At 40.5% G+C, this 27,336-nt stretch overlaps 1 protein-coding gene across 3 annotated transcripts in view; it reads right to left on the reverse strand.

Moving 5' to 3' along the window:
• Window positions 1-27,336, reverse strand: part of ZC2HC1B (zinc finger C2HC-type containing 1B) — a 345,180-nt gene that overhangs the window by 203,414 nt on the left and 114,430 nt on the right. For all 3 annotated transcript variants that reach the window (XM_044060265.1, XM_044060266.1, XM_044060264.1), the window contains exon 2: window positions 42-103. In XM_044060265.1, coding sequence (XP_043916200.1) covers window positions 42-103 — 62 coding nt within the window. The remainder of the gene's footprint in view (window positions 1-41; window positions 104-27,336) is intronic.

The following is a 27,336-nucleotide window of genomic DNA, read 5'->3' on the forward strand; positions in this document are numbered from 1 at the left end:
ACATATGTACTACTACAAGAAAAAATATAAATGGGTATTACCAGGGTTTCAGGAAAAAATGTTCTTCCACAGACATTACAGGGTGTCAAAGTCTGATTTACACCTGCATGACAAAGAAATTCATAATGTTAGTTGTAATGTAATGTTACATGTTCACAGATTATTTTTTTTTTCTAATGTCCCCATCAAGTAATATGATAGCTATTGTGAAAATAATTAAATGATTTATGCCTGCAGTTATCTTTTTTATAATAAAAGGAACTAAGCACTCACTAGCCTCAAAACCAGTTTCTTGACAGGAAAACACAGCAGAAAATAGTTTGTTGATGGAAAAAAAAACAATCTTTAATCCACACAAGCAGCTTCCAATAGTAAAATCAAAGCACATAAATGCCTTTCACCAAGTCAGCGTTTTCGTCTAGTTAAAACAGACTTCCTCAGATGCAGACTCATGTCCTGGCTGCCACACATATTTATACCAATTAATATTTAAATTATCCAATCAGCAACCTTAGTGAACATATGTAATTAAATAGTTAAAAACTCATATTAACTTGTCATTTAAAAAAATAACATGTTAAAATCTCACTTAAAACTTGAATATAAAACATTTTCACGCCAAGTGGTAGTGAAGTGAACATGTCAATGAATATAAACATAAAATAAATAATTAGCAATGCTCAATACAATTTTAAAAAATATATAAAATTTAAAAGTCTTCTGTTTAAAATGTTATATAAACTTTTAGTGTTTCTTTCCTAAAGTCTCCCTCTAGTGAATACAGGTGGAAATACACTCCAACAGGGAATTCTTCCCTTTTTTATATCATAATTTAGCTGATCTCATTTTAAGTAGTGGGGCAATGGAAACATTGTCATTTAAACCAGGGGGCGTCCCAGCATATAACGTGATTTGCCACCATAATTCCTTGTATTCAGTTTTTTATTCCCACAGTCTGCCCCTTGCTCCCTTTTTTATTTGCTCCACTACAAAAAATAAGAAATTCGCCCTGTCACATACCTTTGTATGCTTGTATAAAGCATTTGTTTCTTTTTTGTTTTGTATATCATATTTATGCTCGTAGATCCTTCTCCTTAACTTACGCTCAGTTTTTCCTATATAGAAGGATCTGCATTCCACACAGGTAGCCAGATACACTATTCCAAATGATTCACAGTTAAAATAATCTTTGCCCTCAATCAATCTATCTCTACTTTCTAAAAATACCTGAGCAGTATTTGTTATATTTCCACAGTGGGAGCAGTGGCCACACTTATTTAGGTCCCTCTTCTTCTCCTACTCCCTTCCTTCCTTTTCCAGTCGTTTTCTAAAATAGTCTTTAAATTCTGTGAATTTTTATATAGAATTGTAAGGTGTTCCCTAGACACTCCTTCCAAATCTGTAAAACTAACAAACCTTTCCCATTCATTTTTTACAACCTTTCTAGCTAAACCACAGAAGGCATTAAATTCCAGTACCAGTGCCTTTCCAAAATTCTGTTCAGAAATGACATTGCATGTATCAGATTTATTAATGTTCTCTCCTAATATTGAATTTTCCTTTTCTGCCCTCATTTATTTCTGTCTTCACCCCTTTTATCAATTCAATAGGGTACCCCCTATTCAAAAACAATTGCTCTAATAATTTACATTCATGCTGAAAATCCTTTTCTGAGAAAGTCATTCTACTTCCTTGTACTTACTGGCCTTTCACTATATTCCTTTTGTAATGAGGTGGGTGGGCACTATTATAATGTAGGAAAGAGTTACAAAATGTGGGCTTTCTATAAACCCTTGACTCAAATCTGCCTTCGTTCTTATAAACTTCCACATCTCGATATTCTAGTTTTTCTGTAGAGTGTTTGTGAGTGAACCTTAAAAAACTAGTGGTATTATTTATATAATACATAAACTCTTCCAACTTGTGTATAGTCTCAATCCATAAAATTACTATATCATTTAAAAATCTCCTATAATACATCCAGCATCCATGAGATTTTTAGACATATTTTTCTTCCCATTTGGCTAAAACAAGATTGGCGTAGGTGGGAGTACATGCTGCTCCCATCGCAACACCCTGGATCTGCTGGTAAAATTCCCCTTTAAAGAAGATGAAATTATATTTCAAAACTAATTCCATCAATCCAGTACATACCAATTTCTCCTTTTGATTTAATTCAGTGTCTTCAAATATTATCTTTTCAAGCATACTCATACCTTTAGCATATGGTATGCTGGAAAATAAATCAATCACATCCACTGTGACAAAAGTTAAATCTTCCCTATATAATTCATGCTTAAATTCCCTCAACAGATCACAGGAATCCTTCAGTATTGCCTTTCTTTTCAACCATACTTTTTTCAATTTACTATCCACATATTTCGCTAAGGGAAGTGTTTTGGATCCCTCTGCTAAAACAATCGGTCTTAGGGGAAGATCCTTCTCATCTTTGTGGGTTTTCGGTATAACGAATATAGACGGTATTTTAGGTTTATCAACTTTTAAAAATACATAGGTTTTAGTATCAATTAAATGTTCCATTAACATGTCCTCTAAAACTGCATCATTTTTTCTATAGGAAATATTGATTTCATTTACAGATACACTAGAATATTTATTAGTGTCTCTTAAAATTTCATTCATTTTGCCTTCGTAGGTAATAGTATCCATCAACACAACCCCACCCCCTTTGTCAGGTTTCATCACTTGAACTTCAGAATTTTCTGGCAACTCAGCTAACACTTCCTTTTCCTTATTAGTAAAATTAGACTTGTATCTAACATTAGAGAATTCTCTTCGTATTCCCATTTCAAATATTTATTCGAAGTTCTTCAGCTGCGGGTGTAGGTGCAGGTTAAAGGTACTTTTACTGTCCACTTCATTACTTTTTGGTGGAAACATTAATCCGAGGTTGACTTTCCTAGTAAATATTCTTAAATACATTATAGTTTTTGTAATATCACCTTTCTTCTGGGGAATACATTTCAAGCCTTTAGATAAAAGACTGAAATGTTCCGTAACAAGTTCAACACTACTGAAATTAATTATACTAAACCCTTCACACGTGTACTCTTTCACATTTCCTTCATCAACACATATTTGGCCAGTAAAATGGGAATGGGGTATAGTCTCCCTATTCAGATCTCACCCTCCCCCTTCTCCTCCCCTCCAATAAAAATTTGGATGCTGATAATTTTTGTTAGTTTTTAATCTTTCAGATCTACACAACTGTGGGTATTCAGAAAAATCTTCAAGGTCCCCCCCATTCTCACTCATACATGCATTTTCCATGTCATTATTGTCAGTATTAGTGCTACTTTCTTGCTGGTTAACAGCATGTACACCTTCATTCTGCCTAAAACTTTTAGGCTTTGGATAGCTAATATTATTTCTGTATTCGTTAGTGTTACGCTCTTATTTCTTTAATTTCCTCTGTATCAGTTCTTCACATTTGTCATCAATTTCCAGCCTAACTTTATAATATTTTTCTTTCTCACTAGGTATAGTAAAAATCAAATCATCTTTTATACAGTCATTCACTTCCTCTCTCTTTCTGAATTCCTTCCTTTATTCTATCATTTTCTTTAATAATAGCTTTTAAAATTTCGAGTCCACATCTGTTAAAAATATCTAATAATTCTTTGTGAAAAATATTCCCCACTTGGACATTGTTTGGATATTTCCAAACATGCAGTCCCTTTGGGACAATTTCCCCCAGTAATACATTCCTTTAAATAGGAATTTTCAACATCCATGGTCCTATATTTTAACATTAATTTAGACATTTTTGTTGCTTGTGTAGATTAAAGATTGTTTTTTGCATCAACAAACTATTTTCTGCTGTGTTTTCCTGTCAAGAGTACTGGTTTTGAGTTTGGAGTTTTATATTGTACCTTTGCTGGGCTTTCTTTTTGTTTAAGCACTCACTAGGTTACAAGACAGAAATAACAAAACAGTTTGTTATGGAAGACATGAAAACTGTTTTAAATGTTAATATTGAGAAATGAAGGATGAAAATGTGCATGAGGCATTTCCTGCACAATCAAATATATCAATAAGGTAAAACACAGAGATATACAAGCTTACCTACTTTAGAAGGATATACAGACACATCCTAAAAGTCCTTCAGTAAAATGTGCTTCTTCATTAAGAGGACAGTAAACCAAAACAGCAGTCAATTATGACATCTTTACCAGTTGGTCTTGCTAAGCCCAAAAGGACATCTATATCTCTACATAAGTAAAGTACTACAGGTATTAAAGGTGGATTAGTATGTTTTAGTATTTCCACTTTCAGAGTATTTGTGTGAATTGTAAATGGGTGGGTTTACAGTATTTATGTAATTTTTTTAAATGAAATATGTCATTTCTGTGCCACCGAGGGATGAAATCCTGAATACATCTCAAGCAACCTTTATTTTATACTGGCCAAACACTAAATGACCCAACTGGAAGAGGGAAGCGCGAAAAGGCTATGCATGCTTGCCTCTCTCTCTCTGTCTGTTGGGGGGATGTTGAGGGATGTGTACTCTGGTGATATGCATTATGTTAGAAGTTCAGATAGAGGCTGGAAAATGCTGAAAGGGACTCACTTTCACTGGGGCTGGGCTTGAGGTTATATCACTGCATAGGCAGGGACTGCCCATCACTCAGCCCATAGTGCCACCACCCCACTCCTACTTGCAGGTGCATCTGACAAACAAGAGAGAAAAAAGTTAGAATATAAAAAAGGCCCACAATAGGCCAGAAGTATAACACCCCCAGTTCACCTGTTCCTCTTCTCAGTACAGTAGTGATCTATCCCTCCAAGCCTACAGGCCTCCTCCTGGAACTAAGGAGGGCAGAACCACATGAACAAGCTTATAAACCTGAAGTCAGGGGCATCAGGGTACAAATAAGCAAAACAGATATATTTTTTAAACTTTCTGTGGGAAACATGGGCCATAGATAAATGTCATGCTCCGGGATTCATGAACAGTCCGTGCAAGAAGAGTCTATTCTTGCATGGACTGTTCAGTGTAGGAATACAGCAGCAGTGCACCCTACATATTAATGAGGGCACACTGCTGTAGTCCTACACCTACATGATCCGTGTATGAGTGCAGGGGGTATGTATAAGTCCTGCATGGACACTTAAACACGTCCCCTGCACTCAGAAAGTGCCATCTGGAAATTTCAAACAAGGAAGTAGCATAATATTAGAGCCTGGCTCTAATATTATGCATTAGTTCAGTGTCCGTGGACACTGAAATGTAAAATTAGCATGTCATGTCTGTGGACACTGAAATAAGAAAAAAAAAAACACACAGTCCCCAAGAAGTAGCCTGCACAGTACATGACTGTCCCCGGAATGGCCAGATCCTTCTCCACATACCTACAACCTGCTGATAAATATATGTAATAATTTAATATTTCATTCAAATTTTTTTTGCAATAAAAAAAAAGTTTAAGCACAGCGGGTTTCTGTGCCGCGGTGCTTTGCTCAGTTCAGCTTAAATACAGTTTGAGAGTCAAGTAGAATTCTAAAGGGAAAAATCCTTGTTGATGTAGTGTAGTGGTTAGAGCACTGATTTAGCATATAAGCCATGCATGGTTTAAATCCCAGTTCTGACTAATATAGTTTATGTGTGGAAGCAGTTGTAAGATGCATTTTATGAATTGGAATGATATTGTAAGTCAAATGTCTCACGTATGGTAGTGTAGAGCTGGGAAAATGCCATATGGAAATGTAAAAAGATTTATCAATTTTCTTTGAAATAAGTGTTTGCGGCCAGCTAAGCTGATGTAAGCATCGCTTAGTTCTGTGCAAACCCGCTTATAACTGCCTTCATTACCCTGTCTCCATCAGACACTGTTCTGACCAGCAACAAACTAACCAACCCTTGTAAGTATTGAATCAAGGACCCTGCGCATCATAGCCATTGGCAATTTACCACTAAGCTATCTGAAATGAACAACTGTCTGATGTTTTTTCAACCATATCATTCAGTACAGTCATTCAACAGTAGGGAAAAGATTCTGTAGAATTAGTTAAGTGTTGGACCGGAAGATCGACAACTGACATGACCCACAGTTTAAAAGCCCGATGCTGAGAACACCGACATGTTAAGGTAAGTGTGCGATAGTGACAGACTTTAGGGTTAGAGGCGGGTTAAGTGAGTCAGGGTTAGGGTGCGGGTAAGGTAAGTGTGTGATAGTGACAGACTTTAGGGTTAGGGGTGGGTTAAGTGAGTTAGGGTTAGGGTGCGGGTTAGGTGAGTGTGTGATAGTGACGGACCTTAGGATTAGGGTAGTTGTGTATGAAAGGTTTAGTGTAGGTTTGTAAGTTTTTTGTTGTGCTTGTGTTGTGTGTGTGTTTTTCGGAAAAGGTATTTGTTTTGTTGATTGTCGGGATTGTGGTTTATCGGCCATGTGAAGTTTCGTGCTTTTAAACTATCAGTCATCTCAGTTGTCGATCTTCCAGTCTTGGTGTTCTCGTCTGTGTTTTGGCATGTCGGTGTTTTAAAGTAGACCCATATACAGATATATATTATACAGATTATATATATATATATATATATATATATATATATATATATATATATATATAGAGATATATATATAGATATATATATATATATATATATAGATAGATATACATATATATATATATATATATATATATATATATATCTAAGTAAATAAATACATATATATAAATATAGCTGTATATACTGAAAAAATATGTATATATATATATATATATATATATATATATATATATATATATATATACATAGAAATATATACATATATATAAATATATATATATATATATAAATATATACATACATATAAATATGAATATATATATATATATATATATATATATATATATATATATATATATATATATATATATATATATATATATATATATATATATATATATATATGGATCCATGTTGCATCGATGAAAAGCCACATCCCGAAGACTGGATCATGGAGATGAGATCGCCGACACCACACATCCCCAACAAAGGTAAGTGTATGTATTACGGAACGGAACCTATTCCCGTGTCCATAATACACTTAAAAAATAAACAGATACCTGTATATCAGGGGACAAGCCCCCCTGCACCCCCCATGTGGGAGGCAAGCCCCCCACACTCCCCCTACTTAAATATACCAACTCCAAGATTGCACCACATACCGGAAATGGGAATACATCCCATTCCACACTACTCACCATTGTTGGGGATGTGCGGTGTTGGCAATCTCGTCTCGATGATGCGTTCATCAGGGATGTGGATTTTCGTCGATCTAACAAGAACCCATATATATATGTATATATATATATATATATATATATATATATATATATATATATATACATGGGATCCAGACACATGCTCGACTAGCATATGTCCGAATCACAAAACTTCAAACACACATACATGAAAGCACTTAACATCGAAAAGCGCTTCCGTGTATGTGTGCCTGTTTCGTAGATCGGACTACAGTGTGGGTAAGGGAAAATTCCCTTTTCCCCAATGTAGTCCAATCTCGGAGTGAGAATATTAAAGTGGGGGGGGGGTGCAGGGGGGCAAAGCCCCCCTGCAGAAATGTAGATTTCTTTTTTAACTACACATACACAGAAGCGCTTTTTGATGTTAAGCGCTTTCGTGTATGTGTGTTCGATGTTTTTTGATTCGGACATATGCTAGTTGAGCATGTGTCCTAGACCCATATATATATATATATATATATATATATATATATATGTATATATATACACACACACACACACACACATATAGATAGATAGATAGATATATGTAGATATAGATATATGTATTGCAGTTGTACCGCAGATCCATACTCTGAACATCTTACTGCAACAAATCTGTCCAAAGGCTGTCAAAATGGGGGTCAATTGGCCCAAACTAGGGACCTTTCCAAAATATTGCCCTTATCCCCCCTCTCCAGCAGCAAGTGTTATGCCTTGCAACAAAATAATAAGCCCTACCCATGGTCCTGTAAACTACAGTCAAAGTAATGTACCATTACACCATGTGAGCTCCAGAAAACAGTGATGATTGTACAAACATATCAGTTAGTAGAATCATTCAACAGTAGGGAAATGATTCTGTAGAATCAGTCAGGCTTTCTATATGTACATGTATATATTTATAGACATGCATATATGTGGAAAAATTGATACACACACACACACACACATATATATATATATATATATATATAGAGAGAGAGAGAGAGACGTCCATCTAAAATATATCTACATATATACATACACATATATGTAGAAAGGTAAAGCACCCCTGCACTACCAGCTTATAACTCATTCCACACCTTTTGGCTGCATAACTTGGACTGAAGCTCCAAAGGAGGTGGTAATCCCATATTCATAAAGGATGCACACACCTCCAGAGTGGTAGCACAACACAATGCATCACAGATCCTGCAGGTGTAGCTAATATTGGATAAGACAGTGAGTCAGGTTGTAGCCTGCTATAGGTCCCCAAACATATCCCAAGCCTCATACTCTATGTTCCAATCACCTTGGAGAATATTAGTGTCCAACCTAACACTCATACCTGTTGACTTCAACTACACCACCATTAAGTGGGAAAGCTACTCATGTACCAATGCACTTGCCCAACATTTCCTGGAATTCATCAGTTCCAATGACTTGGAACAGCTTGTTCCTACACCCACTACAGGTTGCAATATCATTGACTTGGTTATTACTAACATGGTTGACTGTTGGTGTACAGCAATAGTCAACCCCTCCCTTGTTCGACCTGACCACAAAGTAATCACCTTTGGAAATCCACATCCCCTCCCACCCACCCTGCAAAGGTAACCACCATGAAAAGCCTTTCCAAAGTTAACTTTGGCCTCCTAACAACAGAGGTGGCTAACCACACAGCAGCCATGCAAATGGAGACTAGTTGCATGACTGCTGAATTAAACACCAATGCACTATGAACATGTACACAAATGCATGGATTCCACCATACCCAGTAGAATCAATACCCTCACCTCCAAACAAAGGCAGCCAGTCCAGTGGTCTCTGGCCATAAAGACACTCTACAACAGAAGGAGGAAACTGATATGGATTAAGGTGAAGTCCCAAGACTGGAAAAACAGCCTTCTTAGCCTCAGCAAAAAGATGAGATTCCTCATGAAATACTCTAAAGCTAGCTGTGAAAACAGAATTGCAGCACACAATAAAGACATCCACAAGGCCTCCTATAGTTATGTAAAGAATCTCCATGGCAATACCAACATGTGCTCTGAGCTACTGCACAATGTTAACTCCTATACTGAGGCAGCAGATATTGCCAATATACTGGCACACAGATTCAGTGGCAACTTTACTCCTCTCCCCACCCCCAAAGGACCACTCACAATGCCAGTACATTGCCAGGCACCCAGTAGTACTGCTGCTTTGGTTAACACACCACTGTCCACGGCCAAGAATACAGCTTCTATTGGACCTGGCAATATCCCTGGCTGTCTTCTGCATGAACTACAGAGTGAACTGGCACCTCACCTGTGTGTCCTGTTCAATCACAGCCTCACCTCAGGCTTTGTCACTACTGACTGGTGCATTGCTACAGTTATCCCTCTCCACACAGGAGGAGTGGCTGTAGACCCTGCGAAGTAACGCCCCATTAGCCTGACAAGACTGTCATGCAAAGCTATGGAACACATCATCATGGACCTAAGATATAGGGATATGGGAATCTCCAGACTCAGGATCTCCCACAGTTTGTGTTTGCGAAAGGTAGATCATGCCTGTTCAATCAACCTGGTTGACTTCTTTGAGTCAGTCACCAGAGCTGTGGATGAAGGCAAGGTGGTTCATACAGCATACCTCAATCTGGCCAAGCCCTTTAATAATATTCCCCACTCAGGGTTCATGGATAAACTCACTAAGATACACATCAACCCCTATAACAGTACATGGGTTGCAAACTGTCTCACAGATAGAACCCACAGTGTGAAAGTAGCTGAGCCCAAGTCTGACTGCCAACCAGTCATGTGTGGAGTTCCACAGGGTTCAGTCCTGGGTCCTCTCCTGTTTGGTATCAACTTCTCTGAAGTCCATGCCAACATGAAGGGACTCTGCAGATGATTGCAAGTAGGGAGCTATTAACTACCTAAGTGATGTTAACATCCTGCAGAAAGGCCTCACTGAGACCAATGACTGGTGTCAGAGCTAAGGCCTTAAGCTCAATGTCAGTGAATGTGGTGTCATCCCCTTTGGGATGTCAGGCACTACAGGGATGTTACAGCACCAAAAAATCAGTCACCAGTGTGAAAGTGCATACCCACAACCATTTCCACCATAGTCACAGTCACATACTGGTAGGTCAGGTGAACAGTAGAGTATACTGACTGTGTGAAGAAATACATAATAGTTTTCCAGTCACACACTACCCCTACATATAGTGGTCCAATTCTCAGTGTAGTCTGACTCCTGACCATGGTACAGGGTATGTCTCAGTTTGCTGCTACAAAGGCATACAGCCAATAGACCAGCAGACACTGGAGCAGCATGCACAGTCAGATAAAAAAGGAGCCATAACACTTACATCTACCCCCTTCATACACAGCCGAAATAAAATGTACACATGACATGTGTACACAATCCTGACAGTCTTTCAACAATGGCCAGACATGCACAGACCTCTCAGATGTACAGTTCACCTCAGAATGTACAGGCTCAGGACTGATATCTATGGCTTCTTCCCTGTAACATGTCTGTGGGTCTACTACATCACTGGGATGGTAGGAGGAATGAAGGCAAGAAATAATGCTACTAAATACGTGTGAGCATCATAGTGCATGACATCTGGACAAGGCCTGATGTCATTTGGGGACAGAGGCACAAACACAGGTGTAGACTGGACATATTGGTGTCAGAATTTAGACAGTTGCTGATGTTACTGGTTTTTGTAACATATCCTTTATGAGGAATAAGAAGGCAGTAATACCAATGGATTTTTGTATTTACTGACTGCATTCCCCAGAGTCCTTGACTGATTTTCCAAGGACAACAACTGTCTGGTGAACAGACAAAACATAACAGGCAAAAATGTGGCGAGTCTGTGGATAGCATGCCAGTGGAGAGGTATGTCAGAGACATATCACTGTCAGATGTGAAGTTACTCACTAAATGCATGTCCGCACAAACCCTGTCAACCTATCAACCCACCATGTGTATAACAGTACTGATGATGACATAGAATCTGTTCGCAATTCTGAAGATATGTCCTCCATGTTGTTGTGCTATCTCCAGATGTCCTTTCCTGTGAAGTATTCCCACCTACTGTCTGTGAATCTGTAGCCCTCCACCTCTGTAATGTCCCTCACACAGGCAAGTAATAGGGCCAAGGCCCACATGAAGGATATCCCATTTGTTGGCGCTAGCACCAGTGCCCAGGCCCACAGCACAAAACTATGTGGGCACCTACATAGTTGTATGGCCTTAGCAATACCTGACATCTGCACATCTGCACAGAGGACAGACAGGAAGTGGACAGCAAACATGCTGCGCATTAGGATGAATGTCCTAAAGGATAGAAGTCTGAAACTGAAATGTATGGCATTACTACATGACAGTAGTCCTCAATGACATGGGCAAAAAACATAGTAGTCTACAGTTAATATAACAATATCATATTAATATCCAATAGGAGATACATAAAAACATACAGCTGAAACACCAAGAGCAAGACAGCATAGTACTCAGAGTCCCAGCTCTGCATGCAGAGGTAAATGGTTGGAGTACTACAACGGGCAATCTAATTTTACATGGAAAAGCAGAGTCAAAAATACTAATCTCCTAATACAATATGTGTGGAATCATATTCGGCAACCAGTGTATTGTAGCTGGTGTAACATGCAAGTGTGAGTGCATATAACATGTGATACTATCTATGTATAAAAAATAATAAATAAAAAACGTGATACTACCCATGTATACACAAGTGTCCTGTGCAGATTAGTCAAACCTTGCTACTGAAATGAGAGCACATAAAAGCATATTATGTACAGGACATTAAATAAACATATTACATGATGTCATTATTCTGCTATTTTATGAGACTGGAATGTGAGCAATGGTTACAAGGGCTGACCTATGCTTAGCAGGAGTACACATTGCTTAAATCTGAATGATAACCAGTAGTTAGCTCTGCTAAGCATATTTGTGCACTGGTAAGTGCCGGTAACCGTGTTTTAGCGCCATACAAACCCACTTACAACTGCTTAAAAGTGCCTTAATCACTCTGTATCCATCAGCCCAGCTTCTGGCCAGCAACAAACTAATCAGCCATGCTCAGTCTTGAGACCAGTATGCTATACATCATAGTGGCAGCAATTTACCACTAGGCCATCTTAGCTGTGAGATGTTAGGATGTCTTTTACAACATATCATGCAGTACAGTCAGTTTACAATAAGAAAGACACACTGTGCAATGTGGAATGATTATCTACAAATATATACATGAAAAAAAAAATGTACATATATAGAGGGATAGATAGATATATCGTGATAGGCCATACACAATGGCCAGACATATACCGTGACCTCTTTGCAAAACAACTAAAATGAGTGAAGATAGTAAACAAAAATACAAACAGCCAGTAATTCACACAAGTCCATTTTACTATGATGCCTTTGCCAAAGCCTTCAAGGAGTAACACATTACAAGAAATACTTGCCTTAATTAGAAGACACAATTAACACTTAAGTACATTTAAATACACAGCCTCCAATTACACTCCTCATTCAACCCCCTAGGGAATAAAATATCACATTTAAAGACATATATTGATTCTGTACATAACAGTTGTTCTTTGATGACTCACACTGAGAAACAGACTTTTTCCAAAGCAGTACCTTGTAACCCACTACACTTAATTACATGTATATACACAACCTCCAATTACACTACACATTCAACCCCCTAGGGAATAATGTATCACATTTAAGAATTTAAACTGATTCTGTACGTAAATGTCCTTTCATGACTACTACCCCCATGGTGAGAATTATTAAAATGTACAGCTGTAGAACTGTCTTCTTTCTCATCAGTAATATGTCTCACATGTTCTAACAGCCTAGTTTTAAAACACTTGTTACTCTCCACCAAATAAAATATGTTACAAGGGCATCTAAGAGCATTGTCCATAAACCAACCTCTTGAATGTACAGAGTCCCACATGTTGCCTACCCATTTCCCTCAGCAAGACTGACAGAACAAGATAATGGTAGACCCTAACTGTCGACCCTCTTCTGTATGGCATCTGTACAAGCCTGACATAATTTGGGACAGAGGCCCACAAACATGGCCATACTTGAAATATTGCTGTTATATGCTGAGAAAATTGGTGTTATAGGGTTTGTTGTAACATATCTTTTCTGAGGGATATAAAGTCTGAAACACAAATGGATTACTGATTGTAATCACCAAAGTATGCTACTGATTTGCCAAGGACAACACCTGTCTGGGGAAAAGACCAAACATAACAGGCAAACCTCTAGCCATTATGTGGATAGCCCTACAGTTGAGAGCTATGCAGACACATAACTTTGTCAAATTGAAACCCATTTAGAAGTGGCATGTTCAGGCAAACCCTGTTAAACAAGCAGTATTCAAAACATATAATAGCAATACTCACATTCTGCCCCTAAGTCTTGAATCTTCTCCACCATTTAGTTGGCTTGCCTCCACAGGTTTTGTTCTAAGAGGTATTAGCTCACACACCTCCAGGATGTCTTCCTGACAGGTAAGGGAAAGGGCCAACACCCACACGGAGTACTCAATTATAGGAGTGTGTTGCCATAACATTGGCTATTGGAATAACTACACAGCTGCTCTGCATGCAATCATCAACTGGGGAACACCAATTGGTGCTCAGGCCATCACATGGTCATGAGCATTACCTACAGAAAAAAAGTATGTGAAACAGGTAAGCATGTAATTGAATGCAGTAGGTGGTCTGTAATAATAGAAAATAGGGGTTTGAAAGAATATGTCTCAACAAGACTTGCTGTACTGATGTACTGCTGAACAGCACTGATGGCCAGAGAATGTGGCTCTGCCTGTAGTGACTAGGCCAGCTACTGGGGTGTTGTACATATCCATATGTTAATCTGTGCATGTAACTATGATACACATTTTGTCTTGTAAATATAAGACAACTATACAGAGCATGTGCAGAGTAAAGTACTGCTGCAGATGTGTGTGTTGAACTGCATGTTATATACTGAGCTCATACCATTCAACTGTCCAGTGTTCTGCACACAGACCATATGTGTGCCTCATATTTGTAGTCATTTACCCATAGAGTTGTGTTATGTCTGTCAAATCCTTGCCAAATCTGTGAAGACTGACATTACAACATCCCCCTTTACTGTCCTCTGGCTTTTCCCATTCTGGATTGCCACAGGAGATCATCTGTTGCCATTTCTGCCTGTCCTCTGAATCTTGCTTTCTCACACTAAACACCTGCATGTCCTCTCTCACCACATCCAGAAACCTTATGTGAGGCTTTCCTCTCTTCCACTTACCTGGCAGCTACATCCTTACCACCCTTTTCCCAATATACTCAGCACCCCTCCTCAGCACATGTCCAAACTGATGTAATGCTGCCTCTCCTACTTTGTCTCATATCTGTCCAACATGACCTGAGCCTGTCATATACACATTGCTAAACCTGTGCACCCATGTCACACCCAGTGCAAATCATAACATCTGTAGCTCTGCTATGTCCAGCTCTGATTCCTGCCTTTTTGTCAATTCCACTGTCTCCAACCCATATAACATAGGTGGTCTCACTACCCTCTTGTAGACCTTACATATCACATTTACTGGTACTTATCTGTCACATATAACTCCTGACATGCTTTTCCACCCTCTCCATCCTGCCTGTACTCTCTTCTTCACCTGTCCTCCATAGTCCTCATTACTCTGAAATGTTGATCCCAAACATTTGAACACATCCATCTTTGCCAACTGTACCCCATGCATCCTCAACATTCCGCTATCCTCCCTCTCAGTCACACACAGATGTTCTGTCCTAATGCTGCTGACCTTAATTTCTCTCCTCTCTAGAGCATATGTTCACCTCTCCAGGGTCTCCAAAAGCTGTTCCCTACTCTCAATATAGATCACAATGTAATCTGCAAATAACATAGTCAACGGGGACACCATATGATCTTTTCTGTCAACCTGTCCATCACCATTGCAGATCAGAAAGGGATCACAGCCGATCCCTGATGTCATCCCACCTCCACTTTAACTCATTACAGCTGAGTGATGTCTCCGGGCATTTCTGCAGTTACCTCCTACTGTGCCTCTAGGCATCACATATTGCCTGCTCAAATTTCCATTAATAATTCCAAAACCTTGCTACATACAAGGTATCACAATATTTTATCTTGAAGCATACATGATGCCAAACACAAATGTATTGATATAGGATCTCTGACAATTAGTATTTGTTAGAACTGTAAGGTGATAACTTCATTTTTAAAGGCTGAAGCCACACCCACTGGGAAGTAAAGGTACACCATCAAAAGAACTCTACTGGAGGGAATGAGTTAAACACATCCATCATTCCCAATGCAGATCCCAATGCTGTCACTCCACCCTTGTAGATATCCTGTACCACTCTTACATATATCTCTTCCACTCATGACTTCAGCATACAGTACCACAACTCCTGTCTAGGCACCCTGTCATATGCTTTCTGTAAGTCCAGAGAGACAGAGAGCAACTCCTGACCTTCTCTGTATTCCACCAGTAACAGTCTCAGAGCAAACATCATATTGGTAGTGCCCTTTCCATGCATGACACCATACTGCTGACCAGTACTCCTCACCACTCTGCGTAATCTAGCTTCCACTTCTCTTACCCATAACATCATGCTGTGACAGATCAGTGTTATCCCTCTGTAGTTATCACAGCTCTGCATCAACCTCAGTCTTAATACCGTAACCAAGCACTTTCTCTCCACTCCTCATGCAACCTCACACTTCCCAAGATATCAGTAAACAGTCTGGCTAACACACCACTCCCATTTCCCCTAAACAACCCCATTTTTCCACAGGTGTGTAATGTGGACCAACAGGCTTGCCAGTATTCATCCTCTCCATAGCTATCCTCACATCCTCCTTGTTAAGCCATTGCACTTCCTGATTCACCATACCTAAATCATCCAAACTTTTCTCTCATTCTTTTCATTCATCAGCATCTCAAAGTACACTGTCCATGTCCTCAACACACTCTTCTTGTCTGTGAGTACATATACCTCATTATCCTTTATCACTCTTATCTGCCGCACATCTTTCCTAGCTCAGTACATCTGTCCAGCCAATCAGTACAATTCCTGTCGTCTCTCCTTAGTGTCCAACCTGTCAGAGAACTCTTCATATGCCCATTCTCAACCTTTGTCACCTCTCTCTTTGCCATGCACATCATCTCCTCATACTCCTGCCATCTTTCCTCATTTCTCTGACAATCCCACCCTTTCTTCCTCAACCTTTGTCTCTGTATAGTGTCTAGTACTTCCTCAGTCCACCAACAGGTGTCCTTGTACTGCTTCTGCCATCCACATGTCACACCAAGCACCCATCTAGCTGTCTCCCTTACCAGCTCTGCTGTACTTAACCAGATATTTGTTAGGTTGTCACTGCCACCAAGCACCTGTCTCAACTCTTCCCTGAACTCCACCTCACAAGCACACTTTTCCAATTCACACCATTTAAACCTTGGTGCTGCCCCCACACTCCTGCTCATCTCGATCACCAACATCATCTCACACACCAACACTCTCTGCTGCCTAAATACACTTTACCCTGTCACCACTTTATAGTCTCCAATCTCCTTCAAACTGGCCCTCCTACATTGGATATATTCCACCTGTGTGCATCTTACTCCACTCTTGTATGTCACCCTATACTCCTCCCTCATGTTATAGTGCATATTCACCACAGCCATGTCCATCCTTTTTGCAAAATCCACTACCATCTCACCAACTCCACTCCTTTTAACACCATGCATACCCATTAATTCCCCATCCCCTCTGTTCCCTTCACCAGCATGCACATTGACATCAGCTGCAATGACCAGTCTGTCACCCTTGGGTACAGTCATCACCACGTCATCTAACTGACATCACATTTCTCTTTCTCATTCATTGCACAACCAACTTGCATAGCATATACACTAACAGCAGTCATCATTACATCATCAGCTTACAGCTTCAGAAACATCGCTTTATCAGACACTTAACATCATCCTCCAAAAACACTCTTGGCATATTGTTCCTTCAGCAGAAGCCCTACCCCCTTCCACCTCCAGTCCACACCTTGATAGCACAATTGTGACCTGCCTACCATACACCCAGCCATGATCCCCTTCCATGTGGTCTCTTGCACACACACACAATATATCAACCAGCCCCTGGCCATCACATCAGCTAGCCTGGTCCCTATGCCACTCATACTACCAATATTAACAATTCTTACCCTCAATACCACCCTCCTAATCTTTCCCCACTCTTTCTGCCATATGACTGCTGGACATCCTCCAGGGGATTCCTGTCATTGCAAAGGCTGCTGTGCTATTGAATGACTCAAGTATGTTACAGCAATATTAGGTTCATAGGTTCATAGGTTCATACTAGGCTATCTGCCCTAGGGCATTTATAAGCCTAGCCAGAGTGTGTTTGGCTTTCGCCACCCATTTTAAATTAATTTTGCTATGCCCTTTTTCGAGGTTAGTATACTGTGCCTCTGTCTAACAGTGACACAGAAGTGATACCCGGGGTAAACCTATGATCTCCCATCCACTCATCAAGATTCCTCTTGAAGAGAGTCAATGAGGGACTCTGCCTAACCTGGACTGGGATTTTATTCCAGAGTGAAGGGAGCCTCTGGGTTATGAATCTGTCCCTCCAGCATGTCCTATTTATTTCAGTGCTGAGGTTCAAGTCTCTTGAGCACGTAGCTCGATGGGATATGGCTTTTCTGAGGTGCAGCATGTCCATTAATTCCGGGTCGGACATGGCTTTATATGTCAGGCACAGATCGCCTCTGAGCAGGCGGTATGCCACTGAGTAGAGCTGGAGTTTCTTTAACCGGGCAGCATATGGCATCTGTTTGAACCCTTTGATCCTCTTGGTGAGGTACTTTTGGGGTCTTTCCAATTGCTGCAGGTGTCTGGTAAGGTACATCCCAAAAGGGGCATTGTACTCAATTATAGGCCTGATGAGGGATGAATAAAGAGGCACGATGACCTCCCCTGATCTAGATGTGAATCCCTTCATGATTAGGTGGGCTATATAAAATGTTTTTCTAACCACTTTGGCCACGTGGTTGTCAAATGAGAGATTGCTATCAACTTGGGTCCCAGGTCCCTAATTACTTCTTCTGTACTTAATGGATTACCACCTATGTGGTAATTTGTGGGCACTTTGTTTTTGCCATAGGGGATGACTATACACTTTTTGGCATTTAGCTTGAGGCCATGGCTCTGGCACCAGTTGTCTGTTTCTATGAGGCCCTTTTGGAGGATGCTTGTTTCGGCTGAAGAGTCAATTATGGCACCCAGTTTGCAGTCATCTGCCAACTTGGTCAGCCACAGTCCCTCCGTGTTGGCCTGTACCTCCGAGAAATATATACCGAACAAGAGAGGTCCCAGGACTGAGCCTTGTGGGATGCCACTTGTAACTGGTTTGGAGTCTGACATGGCTCCAGCAATTCTAACCATGTGGGTTCTGTCCTTGAGCCAGTTTGCAACCCATCTAGTGACATAGGGGTTTACATTTAAGCTGGTGAACTTATCTATAATGCCCGAGTGGGGTATTGTATCGAAGGCTTTTGCGAGGTCCAGGTAGGCTGTGTGGACCACCTTCCCCTCGTCAATGGCCTTGGTGACTGTTTCAAAGAAATTGACTAGGTTTAAGAGGCAGGATCTGCCCTTAACAAAGCCGAACTGGGTAGGATCCAGTGTCTGTAGGTCCCCAATATCTTTATTTATGAGGTCCATGATGATCCTTTCCATAGCTTTGCAGACCAAGCTAGTCAGGCTTATGGGGCGATAGTTTCCAGGATCCGTTGAGGCACCACCTTTGTGGAGAGGGACCACTGTTGCTGTACGCCACTCTTTGGGTACATATCCTGTAGTAAGGCTGAGATTGAACAGTAGTTTTATGTTTGGGTTTAGCTCTTCTTGGAGTTCATGTAGGACGCATCCCGGGACACCGTCTGGTCCCATTGATGCTGTGTTTTTTGCTTTGGAGAGGGCAGCTCTTACCTGAGCATCTGAGATGTCAGGGGGGCAGCACTCTGCTGGGATAGATATTTGCCCTTTGGTGGTGGGGGGGGAGAAGTTTGCGCTGAACCTGTCAGCTAGGATGTTGGCAATGGCTGTGGGTTCGGTGTATTTTTTGTCATTTTGGACTAATTCTGAGCACATCTGGGAATTCCCACCCAGGTTCCTAACATAACTAAAGAAAGCCTTGTGATTATCCTTAGTGTCCTGTGCAATTTTTCTCTCGAAGCTGGCCTTAGACAATTTTATGAGTGCCCATAGTTTTTTGCTAATACTGATCAGAGATGCCTTCCCTTTTTGGGATTTTGCTCTATCATGTAGTAGCTTCCTCCTTCTATTGTATAGTTTGTTTATGGCTGGGGTCCAACAGACAGGACGTCTGCCTTTGGAGGATTGGGTCTTAGTTTTATTTGAGATTGCATGATCCATGTATTCCTGAAGGTAATCATAGAATGCCTTTATAAAGGATTCTGCGGTCTGGGCCGTATTTTCCACAGGCCCAGGGGCTTTGAAGGATTCCACCTCGATTTTGAGGAGTGTGACATTTGCTTTAGAGAAGTTTTTCACTGTGGTTTTCTGGGCAGGGGGTGAGGTCGGGATGTGAATATCCAGTGAGATTAGTTTATGGTCTGATCTTACCAGTGAGGGATACACTTCTGGTCTGGAGCATAAAGTCCCCATGTTGGTGATGATCAGGTCCAGAATGTTTTCCCCTCTTGTGGGAGTGGTAACAAGTTGTTCCATAGCATTTGAGTTTATAAATTCTAGGAACCTTTGGGCTAGGGTGTTGGAGCTAAAGTAATGCTCCCAGTCTATGTTTGGGTAGTTGAAGTCGCCCAATATAATGGTGTTTGGAGAGACCTTCATATTTTCCAGTGTTCTCAGGAAGGCCAAGTGGGGTTCCTGGGTTTCGGAGGGTGGTCTGTAGCAGGCTATAAACTGGAAGGCAGTTTTACCCACTGTTAGTTGCACATGGATAGTCTCTGATGCTTCGTGCTGTGCCACCAACCTGGAGGTGTGGGTATCTTTGACGAATATTGATACTCCCCCTCCTTTTGTGGTTCGGTCCAAGTTTTGGGGCCAAAAAGCATGGTATGAGGTATAACCTGGTAGTGCTGGGGTGCTCTCGGGAGCCATGAACCAGGTTTCTGTTACTGCACAGATATCGATGTTCTCCATGCTAAGGAGAGTTTTGAGTGCGTGCATCTTGAGGTTTAGACTTCTGGGGTTGAGTAGCATTACTCTTAGTTTCTTATCCCTTGTGATACCTATGGAGGTGGGTTTGATTTTTGAGCCTTGCTTAAAAAAGGCACTATGGGGGTAGCAAGAGCCTTTGTCAATATCCGAAAGCCCAGGGGTGACAGGTGCAAGCCGTCCCTAGCGAAGCATAGTGGCTTGTCAAGCATGTTATCCCAGTCTGACAGGCATTGGATCCCCTTTGAATGACACCAATACTTAAGCCAATTGTTGAAATTGATCATCTTGTCTTCATATTGTGACATCATTCTTGGTGAGGGTAAGATGCTACTCAAGGTCAGGGTCATATCGGCCTGGGCTACATGCCCAGAGAGCTCCGCTATGTCTCTTTTCATGTAGTCCAGGGAGGTACGCCTCAGGTCATTCACACCAGCATGGACAATGACTGAGTCATATTTGTACTTGCCTTGGAGTGACCTGAGTGCTTGTGTTATGTGGCGGATCCTAGCGCCCGACAGGCAGCTCACCGTGACCTTCTCCTTGTTCAGCCTGGTGAGCAGGACGTCAGTGTGCCTGACGATAGAGTCACCTACTACAAGTGTATCAGGTGTGTTGTTTAGCCTTAAGGGCTGTGACTGTTTGGCACACTGGCTTTGTGAGCTATGTGTTGCACGTGTTTTGTTTTGGGGTTGCTTGGGGGTCTGCTTTGGAGGTCTCTGCTGCTTAGGCAGATTTTTATTTAGAGCCTCTGAGTATGTTTTTGTGTGTTTATGTGTTTGGTTTGCTGTCGTGGTAGGTCTATGTGAGACTGGAATTGTAGTGAGTGTGGTTTCCTTCTCCTCCTGACTGGTTACGCCAGTACTGAGTTGAGAGAGCTTAGCCTCCAGTTTGGCTATATGGTTGCATCTCTCACATGTGTTGGAATTTGTTGGGAGGAGGATGGTGCATATAATTGTAGAACAGATGGGGTAGTTTATGTAATAAAGTGTGATTGTGAAAAATTTTATATTGGACAAACAAAAAGAATGTTTAAAGTGAGATTATTGGAACACTTAAGAGACATTCGGAATAATAGGGATGAGAGTCCTGTGGCTCAACATTTTAAAGAATATCATAATGGTAACCCTGTGGGTTTAAAGGCAACTGTTTTACAACAGATTTTTGTATGTGATTATGATAAAGACAAGATTAGATGTCTGCTTTTAAAAAAATAAGCTATTTTTATACTAAAATATGATACTTTGGCACCCAAAGGTTTGAATGAAGAATTTTGCTGGAAGAGTATTCTTTAAAAAGTTTTGTATGGTTTTAAATTTTGAGTGCATTAATTGTTTAATTGTTTAATTGTTTAATTATCAATTGATGGTGTGTATATATATTGTGTGGTATGTATTAATTGTTACTCCTTGAAGGCTGTTGGTGGCCGAGGCGCTAAAGAGAGAAATAAACCTTTTTACTGGATTCCTGTTTTTCGTTTTGTGGTGAAGCAAGTTGTGCACTGGTGCCTTCCTTGCACCTTGGTGCCTTTGGTGTTGTATTTTCTATTGAGGAGGAGAGGGGTGTCTGTGTACATGAGGCAGTTGTAACATTGCCTCAAGATTCCCAGATTCACCAGCTGGACCGGAGAGGAGATTGACAACTGACCTTTGGACATGCTAGAATAGTATTGGGAATTCCTTTATAACTGAAAAAAAGGGCCAATGGGGAACAAGGTACTCAAGGGGACATACATACATACATATATATATATATATATATATATATATATATATACATATACATATATATATATATATATATATATATATATATATATATATATATATATATATATATATATATATATATATATATATATACACATATATATATATATATATATATATATATATATACACATACACACACATATATATATATATACACATACATATACATACATATACATACATATACATACATATATATACATATATATATATATATATATATATATATATATATATATATATATATATACACATATATATATATATATATATATATATATATATATATATATATATAAACACATATACATATATATATATATATATATATATATATATATATATATATATAAATATACATATATATATATATATATATATATATATATATATACACACACACATATACACATATATATATATATATATATATATATATATATATATATATATATATATATATATATATACACATATACATATATATATATATATATATATATATATATATATATATATATTGAGACACTGTCACTGATTTTGTCCCATTGCACCCATGTATGCATGGCATCTTACAGATGTCCTGCTGTAACAGGTTGAGAGGGATGACTGCAAGGTAAGAGTGTGAATTTAGTGTGCCATACTGACATAGGACAGACATGTATGTGAGGTTTTAGCTATGCACATGTCAGTATGAGTAGGTGTATGTGTCCACCTCAGGAAAACAGACATGGGATGCAAAATGTCAGTTAAAACAGCTGTACATGTTGTACATGTGTATAATCTTAGTTACTATGCACTCAAAAGAGTGACATTTCCCCAGCTACTGGTTGTTGCATTGCCTTGACACAGTCATGGTTAGTACAGTAAGCATGATTATCATTACTAAATTGGAGAGGTGTCCAACTGTGTTATGACTTTGTGGCCATGCCCACTACAAACAACTGATTGAACACATACATGGCTGTATGGGCTCAGCAATACCTTACTTGTAATACCTACCTCCACCAACATAGAGTAATCCCCTTTTCTGGACAACAGCATTACACAAACCACAGACTTGCTTCCTATAGTGGCTGTACAGGGCAAAGTAGGGGAAGGAACCAACCTGGCATCAAGCCAGCTATTGTCTGAACAGGCATATAGGGTCACAGGTGGATTACTGTAAGGCCAACTATGAGTACAAATTGCAGACATCTGCCAGGTACAATCACAAGACCATCATCCCATATGTTTGCAATCTTGGAGGCAACATAACAACCCAACCTGTAATGGTGGCTGATCAGGTCACACACACACAGCATAGCTACAGGCAAACTGATCCAGATAGGGTTAGGGCAAACATCCCTCTCTGGCTCAGCATTACTATAGGTGGATATGTACTGCACCCACACCCCTCCCCTCATCAACAGTGAGCAGGTACATATTGCCTACTGAAAGGCAACAAATGTAAGTATCCATGGGACATCATATCATTGCTGTCTGCATCCTACATGAACTCAGGCATGTGCTCCCAGCTGCATTACACACTGTAGTCACACCAAGCCGCAGCACCATCCACACACCATCTGCATGGAAGTCGACTAATGTCATCCATTTACACAGACCTGAATGAGGAATGACAGATTATGCAAACAACTTGCCCTCACTGCTGACAATATAACTCATCAGGGCCAGGAGTGCAATGTAAGCTAATACTGTGCTGATAGATTACAGGGGTATGCTGCGGTTGTGAGTGGTGGCTACTGGTATCGTTGTAAGTGTTGGCTACTGGTATTCAAGGTATATGTGCAGTTACTGGAGATACCATTGCCAAATGTATGGGGTCCTATGATGTGTTTCCCTGTTAGTGTCTACCAGGTGCAATGTCACATCACTGGTGAGAGACTTTTTCACCAATGGAATACAACCTGATAATGGAAGCCATAATACAGAACCACACAGTACTGTTGGGCCAAAGCCAGCAACATCTGCAGGAGAAGACCACCCTATGGGATGACCCTGTCCACAGGGTAAATTAGGTGGGCCTGCACACATGTACATATGAGCAGGTGCTGCATCATGCCACCAACCTCATACGCCATGCCTGGCAAAGGGCTGCTGCCATGGCCAGGGACCCCACAACCACAGGTGGGAGCCCAGCCATGCAGCCCCCACTGACACCAAATGAGGAGCTCCTTGCCAAGCTTGGGCCACCCATTACAGTACAACACCAGGGTACAAAGCCCCACTTGCTGGAGGTGGGTGGCACACACACAATGGACTAGGAGGAGGCAGGTAAGGTCCCAGTGGGGATTAGTAGACTACTGTATAAGACATACTTGTATCTATACAGTATCTACATGCATGTTCCAGGTCTGATAGCAGTTGTGGATGGGGATTTTTAATGCACGGAAGTGCAAATCTATGGTGGAGAACAGAAAATTGTGAAGTATTGGGTGTTATACTGTAAATGTGCAGTCATGCTGCAGCCATCCTTTTCCAAGGGCACACGTTAGTCTGCTGAGAATACCTCTCTCCCACAACTACATAGGTCACTCTGGTCTGCATATGGGACAGCAGCCTGAAGCTGGTGAGTATGGAATTGTTCAGTTGTGCTTTGGCAATACCCCAGGCATGTGGAGGGCATGCAAGTTACCATGCACACAACTATGACAAATAGCCATATTGCTTTATGTGCATGTTCACTTGTGGTGGGGCTAATTGTATTGCATCACAGTGGTCACGACAGGGGCTTATCTGAAGGGAATGCAACATTCCTGTAGCATACATCACAACCTGTCAGTGCAAGACGTCTGGACAGACACCAGCAAAATATGTCGGACAAACAGACTAAGGTAGGGACATGCGTGAAACATTACTGCTATACAGTGGATATAAAATGTATACACACAACTGTTAAGATGCTATTTGTTTCTGAAATATACTGATTGAGACCACAATATGTCAGTCTACACCTTTCCCAACCTTTAATGTGACCCATGACATGAACAATTCACTTGTAAAACCAAGCATCTGGGCTCATGTATTGCACCTACAAGCCTGGACAAGTGTGACGGTAGCAGATGTTGGATCAGTATGCTGTTTCAGTCAGGTATGATACCTGATGCTGTCATATGTGTCAGTACACTCACTGTGGCCTATTTGGCAACTATATCACATACATGGGCATTGTTAAGGCAGACAGAGCACTAATAGGTTCCAAACATCTGGATGTTCCAGACACATCTGTACAGAGAACTGGTATGGCCTGTACAATGGTTTCACATGCTGCATGTGAGACAGATGCCATTACCACACTATATAAAGTAATGGCATCAGGAGGTGGTTATCTGCCATGCATGCTGCACACATCAAAATGGCATTAGTCACACAAGATATGACAGACACACACACACACACACACACACACACACACACACACACACACACACACACACACACACACACACACACCAGTATTCAGATTAGAACTCCTACCTATCTATTTATGTCTACTATAGTGTTACGCAGTTATCAGATGTGGTGCAGAGCTTACACAATTTCACCTCATTCAAAGGTATTTGTAAGGTGAATGACATCAACAGGACTACTAAAGTAGGATGAGTATGGTGTTACACAACTCAAAATGGTATAACCTTCACAGTACATGATTCTCACACAAACACACACAGTTGCCAGTATTAAGGGTAGAACTCCTGCTTATCTAGTTATTTGTATTATGGTATTATGCAGTTAGCAGGTGCGCCACACACTTTATACAATCTCACCTTGTCCAAAGGTACTTCTAAGGTGAATGACAACAACAGCAGTAGTAAAGTATGGTGGGGGAAGTGTAATGGGTGGAACACAAATCAAAATGGTATAAGACACACAGTATCTGATACACACACACACACACACACACACACACACACACACACACACACACACACACACACACACAGTTGCTAGTATTGGGATCAGAACTCCTGCTTATCTAGTTATTTCTACTATAGTGTTACACAGTTATCAGATGTGCCAAAGAGCTTATACAATTTCACCTACTCCAAAGGCTAAGGTGGATGACATCAACAGGGCTTCTAAATTGGAGTAAGGGGAAGTATAAAGGGTGGTACACAAGTCAAAATTGGTATCACACACACACACACACACACACACACACACACACACACACACACACACACACACACACACACACACACACACACACACACACTTGCCAGTATTGGGATAGGGATAAGAACTCCTACCTATCTAGTTATGTTTACTATAGTGTTACACAGTTACTGCACTCGCTACAGAGCTTACTGGACTTACAACTGGCCAAAGGTGCAGATAATTGCACAGCTGAGGAAAAGTATTACAGGTGGCAGGAAGTCTGCCTTCAGTTCAGTTTCTACCGTACATCTTGCTAGTTCTTTCTGTCTTGCACTTCAAATCGCATTATAGCTTTGCACTTCAACAGGTTATTGTATCAATAAGTGTATCACACCTGGGAGCCATCAGCAGTACTCGTTCATCATGGAATTAGCTCCAGTACTTATTCTTTATGGCCACCCCTCCTGGCATGATTGAAGTGCAGTTTTCTGTACTTTCACCCATTAACCTGGTACACTTGTCAATTATGAGGCACTGCTGCAACTGCCTCATGTACACAGACAACCCTCTCCTCTAAACTCCAAACACTCAGGCCAGGGAGAGTTACTGCTATATCACCAAGTGTGGAAATATGCACTCTCCAGCAAATACTGGACTAGCTGGTCAAGAAGATGAGATCAACACCTGCACCATACCATGTGGGCCACATAGCTTGCCACAACACCCACTATGACAGACCTAACCTACACTAAAAAGCTACACACCCACCTTCACAGAGGCACTCAATGGATGTTTACACAAACAGCACAGAGCAGCAAGACAGACACACACTCAGTCATCATGACATAGCACATGCCAAAGGACACATATGTCACCTACACAGTGTGCCCCCCAACCTAAACTCTTAAAGCT

The sequence above is a fragment of the Protopterus annectens genome, chromosome 1.part2 (assembly GCF_019279795.1).
Source record: "Protopterus annectens isolate FY-2018-M chromosome 1.part2, PAN1.0, whole genome shotgun sequence".
Taxonomy (NCBI): Eukaryota; Metazoa; Chordata; order Ceratodontiformes; family Protopteridae; genus Protopterus; species Protopterus annectens.